Raw genomic sequence first — 23,623 nt, forward strand, 5'->3', positions numbered from 1 at the left:
CTAAATAAATATGGTGCACTCCACAGTGAAATGCAAGAGAGTCAATGCAATACATGGAAGAGCACAGGCAGTGAACATCCAGTTACAGGTATGTAGCACATGATCTTGATTTTGTTTTTAAAAAAGAATACATGCACAGTCCAAAAAGTTAACACTTCTGGAAGGGAGGGGAAAGGATTTTTGCTTTCTGCACTTTTAATTTGCTGAAATAAAAATGCATTGCTCTTGGAAGCATCTTCAATAAAATATACTGACAAGAAAAAGGTACAGAGACTAATGTAACAAATACCTGGGTACCCATCACCCAGCCTTAAGAAAGAAAACAGTGATTCAGTTAAGTCTCCTATGTGCCCCTTCCTCAACAGTAGGGTCTATCTAACATGAGCTAAGGTTCATATTTATCATTCACCATTTGACTCCTATTAGTTGACAGATATTGTGAGAATTAAATGAAACAATGATGGCAAAACAGCTCCCACAGTACAGAGCACACTGTAGATTCTGAATATAGTTTCCCTAGAAGGACTTTACAAATAATCAAGGTCTGAGTGACCACAGAAGAAAACCTTTATTGAACATTTAGTCTGTGTCATGCACTGGTTAAATGTCTTACACATGCCTGTATCATTTTGTGCTTGAACCTCTATGAGGTGAGGACTGGTACTTCCCCTACTTCACTGATGAAAGCACAATATAGGGAGGTTAAACCACATACTACAGACAAAAAAACAGTAAGCAGGCAAGAAGGATTCCAACCCAAGTCTGGACTGGGGAAGCTCTAGGTTTTAGTCATCATATCCCACTTCCCATCTGCCACAGTCCACGGATGGGAAGGGCAAAAAACGAATGTCTTTGCACTTGCACAAATTATCCTCACAACCAGGTCACACTCAAGAGTTGACTTTTAAATACAGACAAATAAATACTTGATTCTTATTATCTGTAGTAGTTAATGTTTTGGAAAGTTGCCATGAACACTGAATTGAATACTAAAGCATTTCTCCTGAGGGAAATACAAGGTTAAGTTCCTGTAAGTCTCTGGGAAAAGCATTTTCATCAACCGATCAACACATAAATTTATTTTATGTGTGTTTTTTGTTTAAAGACACGTTATTCACCCACTGAACAGCTGCGAGACCCAGAACACCAGTCCCCAATTGGCGCAAACACACGGATTCAGAGGAGCTCTAAACTCCACCATGGAAAGGTCAGATTTCGCCTGGGATAAGGAGAGAGAGAACTACATAACCACACATCCGGAGAAGAGAGACCATGGGGAGACAAAGAAACAGCCCACATATGAAAGAAAAGCAGGCATCACCAGAAAAAGAAGTAAATGAAATGGAAGCAAGCAACCTTCCAGAGAAAGAATTCAGAGAAATGATCATAAGGTGGCTGAAAAGAATGGAAGACAAATTCAACAATATGAGTAAGAACCAAGAGGAAATGAAGTAGAACCAAGAATCAATAAAAAATGACATCTCTGCTGTAAAGAACTCAATAGAAAGCATCAAGAGTAGACTAGAAGAAGCAGAGGACTGCATCAGTGAGCTAGAAGACAAGATGGGAAAAAATACCCAAGTAGAGCAGCTTCTAGAAAAAAAAATTAAAAAGCAGGAGGAGAGCCTAAGGGAACTTTGGGACAACAGGAAACAAAACAACATCCGCATAATAGGGGTTCCAGAAGGAAAGGAAGCTGAGCAAGGAATAGAAAACCTCTTTCAAGAAATAATGACAGAAAATTTCCCTGATATAGGGAAGAAAAAACCCACACAAATCCAAGAAGCTCACAGAGTCCCAAGCAAAATGAACCCCAAAAAACCAACGCCAAGGCACATTAAAATTAAATTGGCAAACACCAACTTCAAAGTAAGAATCTTAAAAGCGGCAAGAGAGAGACAGAAAGTTACATACAAAGGAACCCCCATCAGACTAGCAACTGATTTCTCAACAGAAACTCATCAGGCCAGAAGGGAATGGAATGAAATATACAAAGTCATGCAAAGGAAGGGTCTGAATTTAAGAATACTGTACCCAGCAAGGCTATCAATCAAAATTGAAGGTGAAATCAGGAGCTTCACAGACAAAAAGGGACTAAGGGAATTTATTACCACCAAACCAGCAATGCAAGAAATGCTAAAGGGTCTGCTGTAAAAAAACAAAAGAAATAGGAAGAGAAGAAGGAACACAGGGGTAAAGAATAAAAATGGCAACAAATAAGTACCTATCAATAATAACTTTAAATATAAATGGATTAAATGCCCCAATGAAAAGACATAGGGTAATGGATTGGATAAGAAAACACGACCCATATATCTGCTGTCTACAAGAAACCCACCTCAGAAAAAAAGACACACACAGACTGAGGGTGAAGGGATGGAAAAAGGTTTTCCAGGCGAATGGAAATGAAAAAAAAAGCTGGGGTAGCAATACTTATATCTGACAAATTAGATCTCAAAGTGAAGGAAACAACAAGAGATAAAGAAGGCCACTTCATAATACTAAAGGAAGCAATCCAACAAGAAGAAATAACTCTGGTAAACATATATGCACCCAATACAGGAGCACCCAAATACATAAAAAATCCCCTGGAGGATATCAAGGGAGAGATTGACAGCAATACAATCATAGTAGGAGACTTTAATATCCCACTATCACCATTGGACAAATCCTCTAAACAAAAAATCAGCAAAGAAACATCAATCCTAAATGACTCACTAGACCAGATGGAATTAATTAACATCTTCAGAACATTTCACCCCAAAGACACAGAATATACATTCTTCTCAAGTGCACATGGGTCATTTTCAAAGATAGACCATATGTTGGGACATAGGCAAAGTCTCTTCAAATTCAAGAAGATAGAAATCATATCAAGCATCTTCTCAGAACACAGTGGCATAAAACTGGAAATCAACTACAATAAAAACAATCCAAAGAAATCAAACGCATGGAGACTAGACAGCATGCTATTAAACAATGACTGGATTACCAGAGAGATCAAGGAAGAAATAAAAAACATCATGGCAACAAATGACAATGAAAACACAACAAATCAAAATCTATGGGACACAGCGAAAGCAGTCTTGAGAGGGAAGTTCATAGCTCTACAAGCCTACTGCAAAAAACAAGAAACAATGGTAATAAATTACATAACCCTACAACTCGAAGAATTAGAAAGAGAGCAACAAGAAAAGCCCAGTGTAAGCAGAAGGTAGGAAATAATAAAGATCAGAGCGAAGATAAACAACATAGAGACCAAAGAAACAATACAAAAGATCAACAAAACCAATAACTGGTTCTTTGAAAGGATAAACAACATTGATGAACCTCTATCCAGACTCACCAAGAAGGAAAGAGAGAGGAACCAAATAAACAAAATAAGAAATGAAAGAGATGAAATAACAACAGATCCCGCCGAAATACAAAGGATTGTTAAAAAATACTATGAACAACTCTATTCCAACAAACTGGACAACCTGGAGGAAATGGACATATTCCTAAAAAAATATAACCTTCCAAAACTCAATCAGGAAGAATCTAAAAAGCTCAATATGCCAGTAACTATGGAAGAAATTGAAGCAGTCATCAAAAAGCTTCCTTCGAGAAACCAAGATGGCGGCATAGGTAAACACCTAAACTGCTGCCTGGCACAACAATTTCAAAACTACAACTAAAAGACAGAACGGACACCATCCAGAACCACAGGAAAGCTGGCTGAGTGAAAATTCTACAACTAGAAGGAAATAGAAAAGCTCACATAGAATTGGAGGTACGGCAAAGGGTCTTTGTGCGCGCAGAGAGGAAGGGTGGCTGAGAGCCTGGCTGACTTTCTCTGGCGGAAGGGGGAAAGAAGACCCCGACCACACTGAACCCCAGTTCTGACTGCACTGAACCCCAGTTCCGGGCGAGCCCCTGGGGACCCACGCTCTTACGGGGGGAGTCTGGACTCTTGGGCTGACACTCGGGAGCCGGGGAAGGCGGAGGACTGAAAGTGCGCACGTGCCAGTGCGCACAAAGGCTGCGGAGGTTACCACAGGCTTTCCCTAGTGGAAGGGAGTCAGAGGCTCCTGAATGCACTGAGCCCCAGTTCTGACTGCAGTGAACCCCAGTTCCAGGCGAGCCCCTGGGGACCCACGCTCTTGTGGGGGGAGTCTGGACTCTCGGGCGGAGACTCGGGAGCTGGGGAAGGCGGAGGACTGAAAGCGTGCACACGCCAGTGCACACAAAGGCTGCAGAGGTTGCCACAGGCTTTCCCTAGTGGAAGGGAGTCAGAGGCTCCTGAATGCACTGAGCCCCAGTTCTGACTGCAGTGAACCCCAGTTCCAGGCGAGCCCCTTGGGACCCACGCTCTTGTGGGGGGAGTATGGACTCTCGGGCGGAGACTTGGGAGCCGGGAAGGCAGAGGTCTGAAGGCACGCACGTGCGCGCAAGGGCAAGGCTGACGGGAAGCCAAGACTGAGACTCCACCCCATCCAAGCTGAGCACAGAGGCTATTGCAATTTGGCAAGTCTAATCCTATAAGGCTGTCTCCAGCACCGAACTTCTCCCAGCATAGACACAGCTGATCCTTACAGCCAACTGGCCTGGAGGTCAATTCTTCCCAGTGATACCAACAACAATAAAGACTTAATTACAACAAGGCTGTACACACAGTCCACAAAGGGGTGCACCAAGAGTGTCCACCTCAGGTTAACTGGGGAGGCCGACCCACTGGGCCATATTGGAAACCTAGCACACAAATCTACCTTACCAACTCAGGGAATCAGTGAAAATGCGGCGTCAAAGAATCAGATCACAAACGAAAGAAATGGAGGAAAACAAACGACTGGATATAGAATTCAAAACCATGGTTATAAGGCTTTTTAAGAATATCCTAGAAAAGGCCGATAAATATAACGAGACCCTCGAAGATATGAAAAAGGACCAACTAGAAATTAAACATACACTGACTGAAATAAAAAATATTATACAGAGACCCAGAAACAGAATAGAGGAACACAAAAATAAAGTCAAAGAATTGAATTACAAAGAAGCAAAAAACATTCAACCGAAAAAGCAAAAAGCAAAAAAAAAAAATCCAAAAAGTTGAAGATAATGTAAGAAGACTCTGGGACAACTTGAAGCGTACCAACATCAGAATTATGGGGGTGCCAGAAGAAGAGAGAGAGCAAGATACTGAAAACCTATTTGAAGAAATAATGACCAAAATCTTCCCCCACCTGGTGAAAGAAATAAACTTACAAGTCCAGGAAGCCCACAGAACCCCAAACAAAAGGAATCCAAAGAGGACCACACCAAGACACATCATAATTAAAATGCCAAGAGCAAAAGACAAAGAGAGAATATTAAAAGCAGCAAGAGAAAAACACTTAGTTACCTACAAGGGAGCACCCATACGACTGTCAGCTGACTTTTCAACAGAAACTATGCAGGCCAGATGGGAGTGGCAAGAAATTTTCAAAGTGATGAATAGCAAGAACCTACAACCAAGATTACTCTACCCAGCAAAGCTATCATTCAGAATTGAAGGGCAGATAAAGAGTTTCACAGACAAGAAAAAGCTAAAGGAGTTCATCACCACCAAACCAGTATTATATGAAATGCTGAAAGGTATTCTTAAAGAAGAGGAAGAAGAAAAAAGTAAAGAGAAAAATTATGAACAACAAATACATATCTATCAACAAGTGAACCTAAAAATCAAGTGAATTAAAAACCTGAGGGACAGAATAATCTGGTGAATATAATAGAATCAGGGGCATAGAAAGGGAGTGGACTGATAATTCTCAGGGGGAAAGGGTATGGGGGGTTCATGAAGAGACTGGACAAAAATCATACACCTATGTTTGAGGACAGTGGGGGGGAGGTAAGGGCAGAAGGTGGGGTGGGAAATGGGTGGAGGGGAGCTATGGGGGGGAAAAGGAGAAATAATTGTAATAATCTGAATAAAGATTTATTAAAAAAAAAAAAAGCTTCCTTCAAACAAAAGCCCAGGGCCAGACGGCTTCACAGGAGACTTTTACCAAACATTCAAGGAAGAACTAAAACCTATCCTCCTCAGACTATTCCGAAAAATTCAAGAGGAAGGAACACTTCCAAGCTCCTTCTATGAAGCCAGCATCACCGTAATACCAAAACCAGATAAAGACAACACAATGAAAGAGAATTACAAGGCCAATATCCCTCATGAATGTAGATGCCAAAATCCTCAACAAAATTCTAGCAAATCAGATCCAGCAGTACATCAGAAAGATCATACACCATGACCAAGTAGGATTTATCCCAGGAATGCAAGGATGGTACAATATCCGCAAATCAATAAACGTGATACATCACATAAACAAATTGAGAGATAAAATCACATAGTCATATCAATTGATGCAGAAAAAGCATTTGACCAAATCCAACACCCTTTCTTGATAAAAACTCTCAACAAGGTGGGAATAGAAGGATCATACCTCAACATAATAAAAGCTATATATGATAAACCCACAGCTAACATCATACTCAATGGGCAAAAACTAAAACCATTTCCCCTAAGAACAGGAACAAGACAGGGATGCCCACTCTCACCACTCCTGTTTGACATAGTACTGGAAGTATTAGACATTGCAATTAGACAAGAAGAAGAAATAAAAGGCATCCAAACTGGAAAAGAAGAAGTAAAGCTGTCCTTATTTTCAGATGACGTGATACTGTACATAGAAAACCCAAAAGACTCCATCAAAAAACTAACAGACTTAATAAATGAATTCAGCAATGTAGCAGGATACAAAATTAATGCCAAGAAATCTATGGCATTTCTATACACCAATACTGAACTTACAGAAAGAGAGACTAAAAAAGCAATCCCATTTACCATCGCACCAAAAAAATTAAGATACCTAGGAATAAACTTAACCAAGGAGGTAAAAGACCTATACGTGGAAAACTACAGGACACTGAAAAAAGAGATAGAGGAAGATGTAAACAGATGTAAGAACATACCATGTTCATGGATTGGTAGAATCAACATCATTAAAATGTCCATACTACCCAAAGAAATCTATAGATTCAATGCACTCCCCATTAAAATACCAACGGCATATTTCACAGACCTAGAAAGAACTCTCCAAAAATTCATCTGGAATAAAAAAAGATCCCGAATAGCCACAGCAATCCTGAGAAAGAAGAATAAAGTGGGAGGGATCTCAATACCAGATTTCAAGCTGTATTACAAAGCCACTGTTCTCAAAACAGTCTGGTACTGGCACAAGAACAGACATATAGACGAAAGGAATACAACAGAGAAACCAGATATCGACCCAAACCACTATGCGCAATTAATATTTAACAAAGGAGGCATGAACATACAATGGAGTCAAGACAGTCTCTTCAATAAATGGTGTTGGGAAAATTGGACAGATACATGCAAAAAAATGAAGCTAGATCACCAACTTACACCATACACAAAAATAAACTCAAAACATATAAAGGACTTAAACAGAAGACGGGAAACCATAAAAATACTAGAGGAATCCACAGGCAGCAAAATCTCAGACATATTCCGAAAGAACTTCTTCACTGATAATGCCCCTAGGGCAATGGAAGCCAAAGAGAAAATAAACAAATGGGACTACATCAAAATAAAAAGCTTTTGCACAGCAAAAGAAACCATGAACAAAACAATAAGAAACCCCACTGTATGGGAGAACATACTTGCAAATGTTATCACTGATAAAGGTTTAATCTCCAACATCTACAGGCAGCTTATACAACTTAATAAAAGGAAGATAAATGATCCAATAAAAAAATGGGCAATGAACCTAAATAGAATCTTTTCGAAAGAAGACAGAAGGAAGGCCAAGAGACACATGAAAACATGCTCAAAATCACTAATTATCCGAGAGATGCAAATCAAAACAACAATGAGGTACCATCTCACACCTGTCAGAATGGCTATCATCAACAAATCAACAAACGACAAGTGTTGGCGAGGATGCGGAGAAAAAGGCACCCTCATGCACTGCTGGTGGGAATGCAGACTGGTGCAGCCACTGTGGAGAACAGTATGGAGTTTCCTCAAAAAACTGAAAATGGAACTCCCATTTGACCCAGTAATCCCACTCCTAGGAATATATCCTAAGAAACTAGAAACACCAATCAGAAAGGATATATGCACCCCTATGTTCATAGCAGCACAATTTACAATAGCTAATATCTGGAAACAGCCTAGGTGCCCGTCAGCAGATGATTGGATCAGAAAACAATGGTACATCTACACAATGGAATACTATGCTGCCATAAAAAAGAAGGAATTCTTACCATTTGTAGCAACCTGGATGGAATTGGAGAACATTATGCTAAGTGAAATAAGCCAGTCAATGAAAGAAAAATACCACATGATCTCACTCATTTGTGGATAAAAAACATTATAAACTGATGAACAAAAAGATAGATACAGAGGCAGTAAAGCATCAAACAGACTGTCAAATTACAGCGGGAAGGTTAGGGAGAGGTGGGGGAAATAAGAGATCAACTGAAGGACTTATATGCATGCATATAAGAATAATCAACGGATGCAAAACATTGGGGGGTGAGGGCATGTATGGGAGTGGGGTGGAGAGGGCAATAGTAAGATATGTACACATATAATACCTTAATAAAAAATAAAATAAAATCTTAAAAAAAAGACACGTTATTCAATATATCTTGCTCATTCATATCATTGAATTCAGGGCCAAAAGCACTGTGACTCTGCCTGAAAGAAAAGTATCTAATACATACATTTTTGCTGTAAGGCACATCAGCCTTCTTGTGCTTAGAAACACTAGACAGCACTTGAGCACTATGCTTGAGGGCATTTTAAATAGCAAAACCACCAACAAAAAGTATGAAATATTTTTAATAGGTACTAAATAGACTGTTGAAAGGACTTGTTTACTGTATGAACTAAAAGAAGAAGGCAAAGCATTGCTTTGTTCAACTTCAGCTGGGAACGTGTGCAACAGGAAACTCAAATTTCAGGCAAATCAATTTTTTCAGTGTTTTGTGCATATCTGTGAATGACTAAAACATGGTAAGCATTGATTTTGGAGTTACAAATAAATTTTAGGGAGCAAGCGAATTCACAAATATGAAATTTGTGAATAATGAGGATAATTGTAAGTACATATATATGTACATACACTATTATTTTTAAAAATGTATTTTTATTGATTTCAGAGAAGAAGGGAGAGGGAGAGAGAGATAGAAACATCAATGATGAGAGAGAATCATTGATCTGCTGCCTTCTGTACGCTCCCCTACTGAAGATCAAGCCCACAACCCAGGCATGTGCCCTGACTTGGAATCAAATCACGACTTCTGGTTCATAGGTTGATGCTCAACCACTGAGCCATGCTAGCAAGGCCATACACTATTATTAAACTCTTAATTAATTATGTGACATCTCTCTAGGGTTGACAAATTATTTGTTAAAAACTTATTAAGTACCTAATAATTATGTCTGAGTTCTCAAACTTGAAACTTTGAAAAGTCTATTGTATTGCATCTATCTCCCCCCACCCCAGATTAAAATCTCTGGTGTAGCATATAATGAGTGTTATTTTGCTTATGACAGGGTTCCAATACATTTTATACTAAACTAGAGGCCCAGTGCATGACATTCGTGCACTGGGAGGGGTGGATCCCTTCAGCTTGGCCTGTGCCCTCACACAATCCAGGACATCCCCCGAAGCGTCCTTAGCGCTGCCACAGAGGCGGGAGAGGCTCCCACCACTGCGCTCGCCAGCCATGAGCCTAGATTCTGGAGCGCACTGACCACCAGGGGGCAGCTCCTGCATTAAGCCTCTGCCCCCTGGTGGTCAGTGCGTGACTGGTCATTCCACCGCTCGGATGATTTGCATATTAGCCTTTTCTTACATAGGATGGGCAAAAAAGGAGGTATACCCTGGCTCTTGTACTATACATTTCTAATCAAACTTAGCAAGATGGGAAGAAAAAAACAAAGGGCCTATAAATTTTCTGGATATAATTCATCTTTCCCTAACATCTAAAATACTAACATTTCAATAACCAATCACTCATTCATCAGATTTTATGGAATACCGTGTTCCCCCGAAAATAAAACATCCTCCGAAAATAAGACCTACTTACAGGTTTCCTTCTGAGTGAAATATAAGGCATCCCCTGAAAATAAGGCCCCCAGGCTCTGTCTCAGAATGAAAATTAATTTACCATAAACTGGTCGCTAGGGCCGCCCCGACTGGCGTCTAGCAACCAGTGACGTTACGCGGAGTCCTGATGTCACTGCTGTGTGGAGGCGGAGCAGAGGTCGGAGTGAGCAGTGAGCGCAGGGCGGGAGAGAGGAGGAGACTTTCGCAGATGCATGTAGAAGAACAGGAGGATTAGAGCGGACGGGATGCGGCGAAGGTGGTGAGTGCTGGTCTGTCTCTGGTGACACTACCTAATGCTCGCGGCCGCCTTCATGATGACTGAAGGTTCTCAGTCAGTGGCAGACCCTGCTCCAGCCCAGATCCAGGCCACAGCAAGCCCAGTGACAGTCCCCAGGCAGGCCCAGGGGGTAAATGTCTTATAAAGGGGTAGGGGGGATGTCTGGTGAAGGTGTTCAGTGGCACAGGGGTGGGGGGAGGGGGATCACTTAAAATGACACAGGAGGATCAGAGGGGGCAATCAAAATGACACAGGAGGATCAGAGGGGACAATCAAAATGACACAGGAGGATCAGAGGGGACAATCAAAATGACACAGGAGGATCAAAAAGGGTTACTAAAATGGTAATCCCCCCTCTGATTCTCCTGTGCCATTTTGATTCCCCTCTCTCATCCCCCCTGTGTCATTTTGAGTGATCCCCCTCCCCCCACCTTGATACCCCAATTCCTTTTTTTTTTACCCCTAGAAATGAGCGCAAAAAGAAAAAGCTACTCCCTGGAGTACAAGAAAGGAATCGTGGAAGACTCTTGGGGCCAAAATCTTACTGCTTTCTGCAAAGAGAAGATGTTGAGTATCGGATTGGTCCGAAAATGGTGAGCAGAGTATGGTAACCTCATTGAACAAGTGGACAAGGGAAATGCTAAAAAGCGCAAGTGTGGATCAGGTCGGCAACCATTATTTTCCGAGCTGGAAGACCTGATCTGTGAATGGGTTGTTGACAGGAGAGCAAAGGCTTTGGTTGTGAATAGGGCTCAGATTCAAGAATTTGCCCTTGCAATGGCACCACAGTTTGACATAACCCCCGAAGACTTCAAAGCATCACAACACTGGCTGATAATTTCCTTCAGCGAAGTGAACTGTCTTTAAGAAGATCTACAACATTGTTTAGGTTGGAAGATACTCAAGCTATTAAGCGAGCACTTGCATTCAAGTCCTTTATTGATGATGGTGACTTCTCTAAATACAATCTTTCCAACATGATTGCTATGGATGAAACTGCAGTGTTTATGTGCCAATCATCTCAAACAACAATTGAACAGTGAGGTGCCTCCTTAGTGTACATTCCCTCCACTGCTTACGAAAGTGCACGTGTTTCCTGTATTTTGGCAATTCGTCTGGATGGCACTAAAATCCCACCTTTAATCATTTCTAAGGGCAAGAAGGAAAAGATTGAACGTGTTTTGGGCGTTTTTATTCTTGAAACTGAAAAAGCCTGGGCCACACAAGCAGTTATAAGGAAGTGGGTCGATTTAATGCTGCCGCTTGTTATGCGAGGGAGCCAAAGAGGTCTGCTAGTCTGGGATGCAGCCAGCACTCACCGCGCTAAAGACATGAAGACATTTCTTCACAAAAGAAAAATAGATCAGATAATGATTCCCGCAGCAATGATGGCCTATCTCCAGACTCTTGATATTGCAATAAACAAGCCATTCAAAGACAATTTGTGCATGGAAATTAATGACTACATTGAAAATAGAATGGAGAGAAATCAGCGTGGAAACTTTGTGAAACCTAAACTGCAAGAAGTTGTGACTTGGGTGAAGAATTCATGGGAGAAAATCACTGACAGTTGCATTGCAAATGCACTGCGAGCAGGCTTCCTGGACAAGAAGTACTCATTTAAAGACAGTGCTATTGCTAAACATGAGAGATTTGGTCCACTGATTCTGAAAGAAATGTAGTCACAAGAAATTCACCAGGAAATTCAGGAATTGGATTGTTATGATGATGTTCCAGAAGATGATGACATGATTGTCATTGAATAAATGAGTAAATTCTTGATGCTGTAGGATTCACAGTTTGTCTGGTTTGTGTTGACAACTACCGTACTACCGTACCGTATACAGGTAATAAATTTCCTTTATTTTCATTTAACAATAAATGTGTACCGTATTCTTCTTCATGGAAAAATAAGACATCGCCTGAAAATAAGACCTAGCGTGTCTTTGGGGGCAAAAATTAATATAAGACACTGTCTTATTTTCAGGGAAACACGGTATATACTAAGCATTATATTAACAATACAAAATAAATTATGTCCATCTTTTTTGGTTTCTTCAATCCTTTAATTAAAACAGAACAAAACGAAGACCCGAAATCTGGTGCTTGACCAGGAGTGACTTTTTACCCCAAGGGACATTTGGAAATGTCTAGAGACTTTTTGGTTGTTACAATGCATAGCTGCTTGTGATGCTGCTAAATATTCTATAGTGCATCAGACAGCAACCCCCAACAAAGTCAATAGTATGAAGGCTAAGAAACCCTGCTCTAAACCACAATTGTTCTCATTTTAGGAAAAGTCAAAATTATAGGGGGAAAAAGGAAGCAAAAATCTACAACAGCGCTATCAATAGAACTTTCTGTGAGGATGGAAATATTCTATATCTGTGCTAATACAGTAGCTACTAGCCACGTGTGGCTATTGAACACTTAAAATGTAGCTAGCATCACTGAAGAACTGGATTTTAAATTTAATTTTTTTCTGGTAACTCTGTGCCTCCATTGGTTCTTTTCCTTTATGCTTCTATCTATTGTTTTTGTTTTGGGGTATTCCATATATCTTTCCTCTGTTTCCTCTTTTTTTAAGCTATATGTCTTGTTTGGGGAATTTCTGTGTGTGGTTGCCATTAGTTTTATAAAAAGTGAAGTTGCATGTATACCATAGTTTTTTCCCTTTTGAGTACATTTGGTCTTCATCTTCCTTTGCTTGTCCACACCTGTCCCTCTTCCCTTGTATGTTTTTATTGTCACACATTATCCCTGTTTATGCTGTGAGTTTTTGGCAATCCTACTGGTAGTGTTATGACCTTATGTTCTTTTTTTCAGGTAGAATAACTCCCTTGAGTATTTCCTGCAGTGGAGGTTTTCTAGTGATAAAATCCCTCAGTTTCTGTATGTTTTGGAATGTTCTTATTTCTTTTTCCTATTTAAAGGATAATTTTGCTGGATATAATATGCATGGCTGGTAATTTCTTTCAGGTGTTTGAATATTTGGTTACACTCTCTTCTTGCTTGTGGAGTTTCTGCTGAGAAGTCGGGTGAAATTCTGATGGGTTTTCCTTTGTAGTCACTTCCTTCTTTTCTCTGGTTGCTTTGAGAATTTTTTCTTTGTCACTAATTTTTGACAGCTTCATTACCAAGTGCCTTGGAGAGGGCCTCTTTGGATTGAGGTAACTAGGTGTTCTGTTTGCTTCTTGGATTTGAGGATCTAGTTTTTTCCATAGATTTGGGAAGTTCTCATCACTATTTGTTTTAATAGTGATGAGAACTTCCCAAATCTATGGGAAAAAACTAGATCCTCAAATCCAAAAAAACTAGATCCTCTCCATTCCATACTCTTTCTTCCTCCTCCACTATGCCTATGATTCTGATGTTATTTTTTTTTTTATGGAATCAGAGAGGTCTCTCATAGGGCTAGTTTGTATTTCTTTATTCTCTTCTTTCCTCTGCATCATTTTTTTATTCCTATCTTCAATATCACTAGTTCTTTCCTCTAACTGGTTGGTTCTGTTTTCTATGCTCGTTAGTTCACTCTTAATTTCTTTGCCTGCTTCATTTCCAGGATTTCTGCTATATTCTTTTTTAACAATTTCATTTCTTTGGAGAAATACTCATTTTGTTTATTAATTTGTTTTCTGAGTAAGCTGAATTGCCTGTCAGTATTTTTTCGTATCTCATTGAGTATTTTCAGAACTGCAATCTTGAAATCTCTGTCATTCAACTCACATAATTCCGTGTGTTCCAGCCTGTTTTCTGGGGATTTTTCATTTTCTTTCTGGTCATCTTTGTTGTTGTGGTTGTTCATGGTGTTCCTTGTTCTCCTTTGTTTTCCCATTTATCTCTGAGGAGGTCTTTCTACTCTGTTCCAATAGATGGCACTGAATTGTAAGATGTTTTTACTCTGTGTCCTCACAGCTTTGAGCCTCTGCAGCTTCCGTAGGGCTGTACTGCCTCTGCTGCTTGGGGGTGAGGTTTGTTTTTCCTTCATGGTACTGGCAGTCCCTGACTCGCCCAAGCACCCCTCCTGGGGTTCAGTCACAGAGGGAAACTGTGTTTCTACTGTTGACAGCTCTTGGCCTACAGACAATACACTCCTGGAAACAATCCAAGGGCGATGGGAGGCGAGACCTGGGAGTCTAATCAGTGGCAGGGCTCTGCGATCTGCTTTCTTTGCCTGAAAGCGGGCAGCCAGGCTCAGCTGTGGGGAGCGACTATGTAGGGAGCAACTCTGTAAGGAGTGTGTCTGCTGACTCACAGCTTATGCGTGCAACTCAGATCTCATTCACAACATGCCCCCACGGTTCAGACACTCTTTCTCACTGTTTGTGTGTGCAACCACACAATGCCGCCACTCCGGTGGCTATTCCAACAGCCAGCCACTTGTTGGGTTAGTTTTCTGTTGGTCCAGACCAGCTGAAGAAAAAGCCCACCACTGCTACCGTCAGTTCCCAGCTGCGCTGTAGCCATATTCGGCTTCCCTCCCTTCTCTCGTTTCCCCACTTATTCCAAGGAGCCCACTTTAGTTGTTCCAGTGTGCAGGTCTCTCAGGCATGCATCTGTGTTGAGCAGGCACTTCTTTGTTGAATTATAGGTGGTTATTTGTTGAAATGTTAGGGGGAGAGGATAGATGTGCCCTTACGCTGCCATTCCTCTGATGTCACTCCCCCAAATTAAATAAATTTTAATTTAATTTTAAGTAGCCACAGGGGCTAATGGCTACTATCATGGATACTGCAGTTCTAGAAGAAAATTGACTAAAGAGAATGAAACTTGGTTGAGACCTGTATAGAAAAATTAGTTATAAATGACAACTTAAGGACAACAATGAATATGGACTAGTATTAGACAATATCGACAATTGTTATTTTCTTTGCTGTGATAACTACCCATAATTCTTAGTATTAAAATACTAGAGGCCCATAGGGCTGTACTGCCTCTACTGCTTGGAGGGGGGGCGGTCCCTCAGTCCAGCCTGCCCCCTCTCACAGTCCAGGAGCCCTCAGGGGTGGGAGGGGACCCAGCGATCAGGGGAAGGCAATGCTCCCATCACACCTTTGCTGCTGCCACTGCCAACAGCACAAACCTTGGCTGGCCCTGGTTACCTGAGCCTCGGGCGGCCCTGGGCAGCTGGGCAGCTACCATCCAAGGCTTGCCTGTCCCTTGGGCCAGCCCTGGGCATCTGGGCAGCTGCCATCCAAGCTTGCCTGCACCTCGGGCTGGCCCTGGGCGGCTGGGGGGCTGAGGAGACTGGGGGACTCCGGAGGCAGGTGCATGGAGCAGTTGGGCCCACCTGGGGGCTCACCTGGTCGTGCCGTGTGCCTGCCACCCTGACAGGGCTGAGGGGACTTGGTGCCGCCATCTTTGAGGGCATGGCAGTCAATTAGCATATTCCTTATTGGCTGTGGGCGCTGTCATCTTTGTGAGAGTGTGACAATCAATTAGCATATTCCCTCTTTATTAGATAGGCTGCTTAAGTATTAAAGGCTAAAATGTCATGTTGTCTGCTGCTCAATTTTTAAGTGTCTCTGTGAGTATGAGATTAGAGGAGACTAAGGAGACATGACAACTAAGTTCAAATGTATCATTCTTGATTGGACCCTAGAACAAATAAAGAACATTATTTAAATCTGAATAAAGCCTGTGTAGTTATTTAATGGGATTGTAACAATACTTATTTCTCACATTTAATAATTATACTATGATTATGTTAGCATTAGGGGAAGCTAGGGGAAGGGTATATGGGATATCTGTACTATTTTTATAACTATTCTGTAAGTCTAAAATTATCTCAAAATAAAAAGTTTTTTTAAAAAAATTGCCCTAAGTATGGCAGGATAGTAAGAAGCTAGGAAAAATTTCTGGGCAAGTGGAATGGGAAAATTGAGACAAGAAAATTAAACAAGGCCAAACAGTTTGGGCAGCTTGCAGCCAGATTGTGAATCACATGACCGTATCTTCCACAACCAAGGACACTTGAGAGCAAATGGTTTAGACAGCTCCTCCCTAACCAGAGAATACATAGCTTAAATCACCCTGGCTTGGGAAAATAGAGAACAAAGACCAAAATAATGTCATTTGTGCCAGATAAACACAAGGACAGATAAAGTCTGAGGGACAAACAACAAAATCCCAAAAACTTTGGGATGGTATCACTTGGGGGATATTAGGCAGGAAAGATGGGTGCTAGAGCAGGAGAGGGGAAGAGGAGAAAAAGGGGAGTTTATCTCACCCACTAAACAAAGAAGTCAGCTGTTTTAGGTCTTGCTAAACAAGATGACCAGATGTATGTATAAACATTCTGAGATAAGCCACAACAATATAGAAAGAGACTTTGAAACTTAGTCTGCTTCCCAAAATATTTGGCAGCGGAGCTTTGAAACCTATAGGGTGGAGGGCATAAAACCTCTTGAATCCCCACCAGGCAGGGTGCTCAGACTAGCTGAGTTGCCCACTTATCTTTATGCCAACTGTATTCTTAATAAATTCACTTGTTTTGCTTCCTTAAAAAATTCACTTACTTTTCTTCTTAAATAAATTTGCTTGCTTTGCTTCAACACTGCTGTTTGTCACTCATTTGAATTATTTCTCAAGAGCTAAGGAGGGGAGAGCCCACCCCTCCAACTCAGGGGGCTCTCTGGTAGCATTAGAACTACAGGAATTTCGCAGGAAAAGTCCAAAATTGTTTACACAGTTGGGTTGATAATGCCTCTAGGGTCTGTGCACTGCCTATCTCTGTAGCATGTTTTCTCCTCTTATTCATAGTACCTAGTAACACAGAATTTCTTTGCAATAGTCTCAAGCCCTTTGCACATGGTGAGTCTCTATACCCCTCGCCCAACACACTCTTCTGGGGATAATCACTTCCTTACAAAAATTCTCACTCTACCTACCCCCTGGGGATAATCACTTCCTTACAAAAATTCTCACTCTACCTACCCCCAAGCTCAGATTAATTTCCCTTGCTGCAAATCCCATTGCATTCTTGACTTTCTCTTTTGTTGCATGCATTGTTCTTATTATTTGCTTGGCTGATAACTATAAGGGAAGGACCACTACTATATCAACAGTGTGGGCAAGTAACTTCATATTTGAATAAATTTAGGGAAGTACTTGAAAAGTTGGTGGAATCATAGTCATGTGTTCATAGTTTCTGACTCATGCATTCAATATTTACTGAGGCACCAGAATACAGTGGTTAATCAAATACACAGGGTTCCTACTATATTGGGAAGATGAGTTATTTAAATAAAATTAGTTACAACTATGATGCATGGCTGGAATGGTCATTCAACATTGTAGAAGAATATCCAGATAGATTTCTGCTTTCTATTTTTATTTCTTGAGGGGGAGGTCTTTCCTTCCAAGACTGCCTATCAAAAGACAAGGGAACCCTTTCCCATAAAGCTCCTCTTCCTAGTCTTTCTGGGGGTCAGACCTATGGACACTCTCACAGCAGAACAAGTGATTCTTAGTCTCAAGAGGGCAACTTGCATTTCTGACTGGGCAAACCCTGATTTTCTAGGCCTCAGCTGGCCCATGGATGATCCCCTCAAACCCTCTCAGAGGAGTTTGGCAAGCTCCTTGGTAAGCTGTCCAATCATTCAACAAATTTATCTTTTGAGCTGTGTGCCAGGCACCTTGTAGGAGCAGGGGCTAAAGCAATGAATAAGAGACAACACATCTGACCTAATGGAATCTAGAATCTAGTGAGGAAGAAAGTCAATAATAAGAAGAACCAGTAAAATCTAAAAAGGTATTTTAGGCAGATATGTGCTAGAATAGGAAGGAAGAGTAATATAATGCATACACGTGTATGTTTGTGGCAAGGTGAACATTTTCAATGGAGCAGCCAGGGAAAACTTCATGGCTTTTGAGTGAAGATGTGGAGGAAGTAAGGAAACCAGCTTTGGGGATGTCTGCCATTTCAAGTCAGGAGTGAGCCTGCCACCTTCAATGACCAGCAGGGAGGCCTTGTGGCTGGAGCTGAGTCCCAGATGGGAAGGGAACTAGGAGATGAGTCTGAAAAGCCAGTCACATAATCCTGTAGGTCACAATGGTCTCTTTATGAAAGAGGGCAATGTTAAGAAGGTCTCATACTAACTTCTCTCACACAATCAATGCAGTGCCCAATTTTGTTATTCTCTGCCCTGTCATCACATAATAAGCAGTCAGTCCATATCCATACTTACTAGGTTCTATTGGAGTTCCACAGCCAGCACAGAAAAAATTCTGGGCTGCTACTACGAGATCCCTCCTAGGTATAGAAAACAATAACAGTTACATGTCAGAAAAGACCAATGGAGCAGTTTTCACTTATTGGAAAATAAACTGATATCATGATACTTTTCTTGGCTTGGGGCCTTAATTTTGTCATTTTTCCATTTGTGAAGAAATAGAATTACTCAATAGAGTTTTCTAGTTGAAATCCCTGGGTCACTAAAGCAGAAGTTAGTATCACAAATAACACTTCCATCAAGAACTTTAGAGACTTCACACTGTACACACACAGGATCCTCTCTCCAGAGAGAACTAGAGACAGGCAATGCAGGGAGAAAGTTCAGGTAGACCAGACACCAAGAGGTGATGTACTTGGGAAGTCCATAAATGGATCCAAAGAAATTTAGACAAATAAGGATAATGTAAGACAAAACTATACATTTCTGGTGAGAAACCATTTGGTGAAGTGTTTTCTATTGAACTGTTGGTGCCATGACTTCACATGTGATTTGGAAATACAAAATAAGTTATAAAATTTTATTATGTTTAGGGTCAGCAAAAATGGTCATGGCAAAAATATGCAGAACCCTACCCAAGTGCCTTTTCTTAACTATAGGAGCTCTCCTCAAGATTAAACTTCTTAAAAAACAAAATCATTTTTATTTCATACTAGAGGACCGGTGCACAAAATTCATGCAGTTGTGGGGGGGTGTCCCTCAGCCCAACCTGCCCCCTCTCACAGTCTGGGAACCCTTAGGGGATGTCCTACTGATGGCTTAGGCCTGCTCCCCTAAGCCGCAGTCTGGCCTCCCTCTGCGGGAGGCAACCGGGCTGATCAGGGAAAGGTGCCACCCTCATCACCCCGCTGCTGCTGCCACTGCCAGCCACCACAGCCGCCAAGGTGTTTTCATCAACACAGACTCCAGTTTCTTCACCACAAAAAAATGACAACTTTCTTTAGGCATTTTCAAGATGTCTCTTTCATAGGATATGACGTTTCTTTTTTTTCTATCCTCACCTGAGGATATTTTTCTATTGATTTTTAGAGAGAGTGGAAGAGAGAGGGAAAGACAGAGAGAAACATCAATGTGAGAGGCTCACTTTGATTGGATGCCTCCTGCATGAGCCCTGACCTGGGCCCTGGCCAGGGCAGAGCCTGCAACCTAGGTACATGCCCTTGATCAGAATCAAAACCGGACCCTGCAGTCCGCAGGCTGAGGCTTTATCCACTGAGCAAAACTGGCTAGGGCAGGATATGACATACCTTAGCCCCTCCAGCAGGGGACCTTCATTTTTCCCTCCAGGAGTGAGGTGGAAAAACCCTAGATCACCTTCTTGGATTCTTTTTACCCAACCAAGTGGCATACCGCAAGCTTAGCCAATGAGCAGTCAGAAAAGGTGTTTCTTCTGCAGCTCCTGCACAGAGGCAGGACTGCTGGTGCACCCCAGCCATGAGGCTGCTGAGGGCCGGGCCCCCCTGCAGGTTTGTGTCTCTGCTCCAGCCCCCCTGCATGTTGTTCTCTCTGGCTCTGGGGCCAGGCATGGTCCACCCTGTCTGTTGTTCTCTCAGGCTCCAGGCCCACGCCTGGCCCCTCCTCCTGAGCTGGTCTTGACTGTTATGGCATCCTGGCCTAATTTGCATATTACCTCATATATATATATATATATATATATATATATATATATATACACACACACACACACACACACACACATATATATACACACACACACACACACACACACACACATATATATATATATGGATTGCACTAAAAAATAAAAGGATCCAATCTTTTAAAATTATTGTATATGATTTTTTAGGTTCAATATTAGCCACTTAAAATAGTCCCTTTAAGACTATTTCAGTTGCTATGTAATGTTCATAATTAAGAACACATAGCTAAAATCTCAACTTGTCAAAACTTACAGAGCCCCTCAAAAGCTGGGTGCCAGGAAAGCTAACTCAGAAAAATATTCCCAACCTACCTTTTCCTAAAAAAAACTTTTCTTTGTCCCTAAGTGTATTATTTTTTTCCTTTTCCTACTTCCAGAGTCAGGTAGGAACTGAGACAGTTTAGGGACTTGGGCCCAGGAATGGAATAAATACTGGGTAGGTAGGAAGACAAGTGGCCAGAGGAACACCAAATGAGCTGACTGCAAGAATGTCACTACCCCTCCACTCCCTACTTAAAAATGCAGAAGTAGCTGATTTTATTTCCTTATAACTGCCTGCTTTCTTACAGGTGTTGTAACTACTGACCACACTCAGTTGATCAAGGTTTGACTGCTATATGAAATTCCTAAGGTGGTGGTAATGAGCAGTCTGCCATCTTACCCTCACAGTACAGGTGGGAACCTAGTTACCAAGCAACTGAGCTGGAAAGTGCAATCACCCCACCCTGAAAAAGAAATTCCGCAAGCCTGCCTTTTTCAAGAAGCCCACCTTTTTCAAGAAGAACTGCCTTTTTGCACAAGCCTGCTTTGTCCCCAGCTCGTAAAAGGAGCCAAGCAGAGCCAACCCTCAGAGTCAGTTCAGATTACCTTCCTTTACTCTGTGCTGCCTCCCTTGTGCTCCAGCATAAGCTTAATAAAATCTGCCTGTGGATAAAAAGGGGCCACATGCTAACTTGACAAGCCCAGGGAAGGTCTGCATGGCGGCCTTGCAAACTCAGAGACTTAAAGTAAACCTAAAGGATGGTCTGAAATGAAAACCTTTTAACTAAAAGCAATTTATGGCAGGTTGTCATGTCCTAAGCTAGACTCTTTCCTGAAAAAGTCAATCTTTACCTTAACTAAGGCTGTCTATTGTCTTTTGCATCTATGATAACAAACCTTTGGAATGTCAGGGTAACTCCCCCTGTCCTGTTCTTCCAGACCGCTCAGGCACAACCAATACACCAGGGAACAGACCATAAATCCTCTCATTGTTATTGTTATCATGTTAATTGTTAACTGTTAACTATCCTATACCCACCTGTGTAAAAGATGTATGAGTATCATTTTACTTTTTATTCAGTACCATTGGTTTCCCCTGCTTTGCTTTCTCCCACCTCCCTAATCTATCACCAATGGATTTCATGTAACCCACTTGAGTCTTCTCTTTTGATTATAATGTATAAAATTGATAGATCCTCCCTTCCCCCAACTGATGGACAGAGTATGATGTAACCTGCGCCTGCGTCCTGGACATTCCTGAGCACCTAACCAGGCACCTTAGATGGACTATACATTGAACCACCAATCAGCACCTGCCAAATACCCTAAGCTCTTGATTCCTAAGTGCCTAAGTGCCTAATCATGTGCCTTATATGAAACCACCAATCAGTGTGTGCCGAGTACCCTAAGCCCCATCCCTTCCCATTCCTCCCCTCAAAAGGCATGTTCACCTCTGCACACGTTGCTGTTCTCCCCTTGTGGGGCAGCCCGGCAGGGTCCTTCTCCTCTAATAAAGCCTGTAGTCCTGGTTTTTCGGCCTCTCTCTCATTCTTTCGAAAATAAGGTGCAAAACTGTCATTCTCTGAAGTATTATCTCAATCCATTGATATTTGCATTCTGGCAATTGTCGACAGTTTGGTTCAAATAAACTCCAAATTTTCTATAGGTTTGATTGTTTTTTATGTTGACATGTCTGATAATTTCTCAGGGGTTTCTTCTCAATTTCTATATTGGGGAACCCAAGAACCCCAACATGGGTAACAGAACTAACTTGTTTTAACTGGACTGGAAGCCCAAACAGCAACCCCAACTTACTTCTGTGGTGGATGAACATTAACTATGACTTGAAATCTAGGGGGTGCCCAGTCTTCTGTCCCTCTGATCCTTGAGTTAAATTTAATTTCCTCTCCTAAATCCTCACTGGATTCAAAGTCTTTTCGGACATGCTCTTCATTTACAACCTGCATAACAAGAGAGAATTTAGGAACTTAAGCCTATTTCAAAAACTGAAATTAAAAGAGCACTCAGATATGTTTCCAACATTAAAATTTACCATGATAAATTAAAACTACTTTCAACTGAACTAAAGGACATGGCAAGAGCCCTTCATGTGTCTGAAGCCATCTGGAGAAAAATTGTTTAAAACACCACCCAGCTGAGGTCACTTTTCTCTGTTTCTTAGTTATTTTAGTATTTCATTTGTTTCCAGACTTCAAATTACTGCAAGTAGGTCACTGTGACCTGCAATGCTTTTATAGATAGCATTTTAGTAAATAGGCTGATAGATGCTGCCAATCAGAAACTCCTGTGGTTGTCAGACTTCCCCAGAAACATCTTTCAAGACCATTCCCCTGCTTGGCTCCCCTCTGAACCATTAAATTTCCTATTATCATTTAAAATCTAAACTCCTCAAATCAGCATTCTAGGTCCTCCATAGTTGGGCCACTAGTATTCAAGCCTTATTTCCCAGGGTCACCACTGCCCTCCCCTAACCCACCAACACACACACAGACAGGCAAACACATGCTATCCAACCACATCAAATTACTCTGCTCAATAAACACCTCACACATCTCAATGTCATTTTTGCTCCATCTGGCCTTTGCCTCCTTTGCATTTCCAGAGATTTTTGCCTACCTCTAGTTCCATGGTCGGCAAACTGTGGCTCGCGAGCCACATGTGGCTCTTTGGCCCCTTGAGTGTGGCTTTTCCACAAAATATCACAGCCTGGGCAAGTCTATTTTGAAGAAGTGGTATTAGAGGAAGTTTAAGTTTAAAATATTTGGCTCTCAAAAGAAATTTCAATTGTTGTACTGTTGATATTTGGCTCTGTTGACTAATGAGTTTGCCAACCACTGCCCTAGTTTATTTGTTTATTTACTTTTATTAAATGTATTGAGTATAGGAAGGCTACTTCTATTTTAGCCTTTGCCGCAAAGTTCTCTGTCCCCGGTACAGAAGGTCACCGGGGTGGGAAGCCCCAGGTGCCTCACAAAGGACAATTGTAGGGGGGGACCTTGTCCCCGGGGTGACC

The 23,623-nt window shown here is 41.5% G+C and overlaps 1 protein-coding gene across 2 annotated transcripts in view; it reads right to left on the minus strand.

Annotated features, from left to right (window-relative positions):
* Nucleotides 1–23,623, minus strand: part of RUBCNL (rubicon like autophagy enhancer) — an 83,088-nt gene that overhangs the window by 11,349 nt on the left and 48,116 nt on the right. For both annotated transcript variants that reach the window (XM_080659583.1, XM_080659582.1), the window contains exons 8-9: nt 22,405–22,550; nt 18,624–18,688 (exon numbers count right to left, since the gene is read on the minus strand). In XM_080659583.1, the coding sequence (XP_080515709.1) occupies nt 18,624–18,688; nt 22,405–22,550 (211 nt within the window). The remainder of the gene's footprint in view (nt 1–18,623; nt 18,689–22,404; nt 22,551–23,623) is intronic.

The sequence above is a fragment of the Plecotus auritus genome, assembly GCF_963455305.1.
Source record: "Plecotus auritus genome assembly, chromosome: 3".
Taxonomy (NCBI): domain Eukaryota; kingdom Metazoa; phylum Chordata; class Mammalia; order Chiroptera; family Vespertilionidae; genus Plecotus; species Plecotus auritus.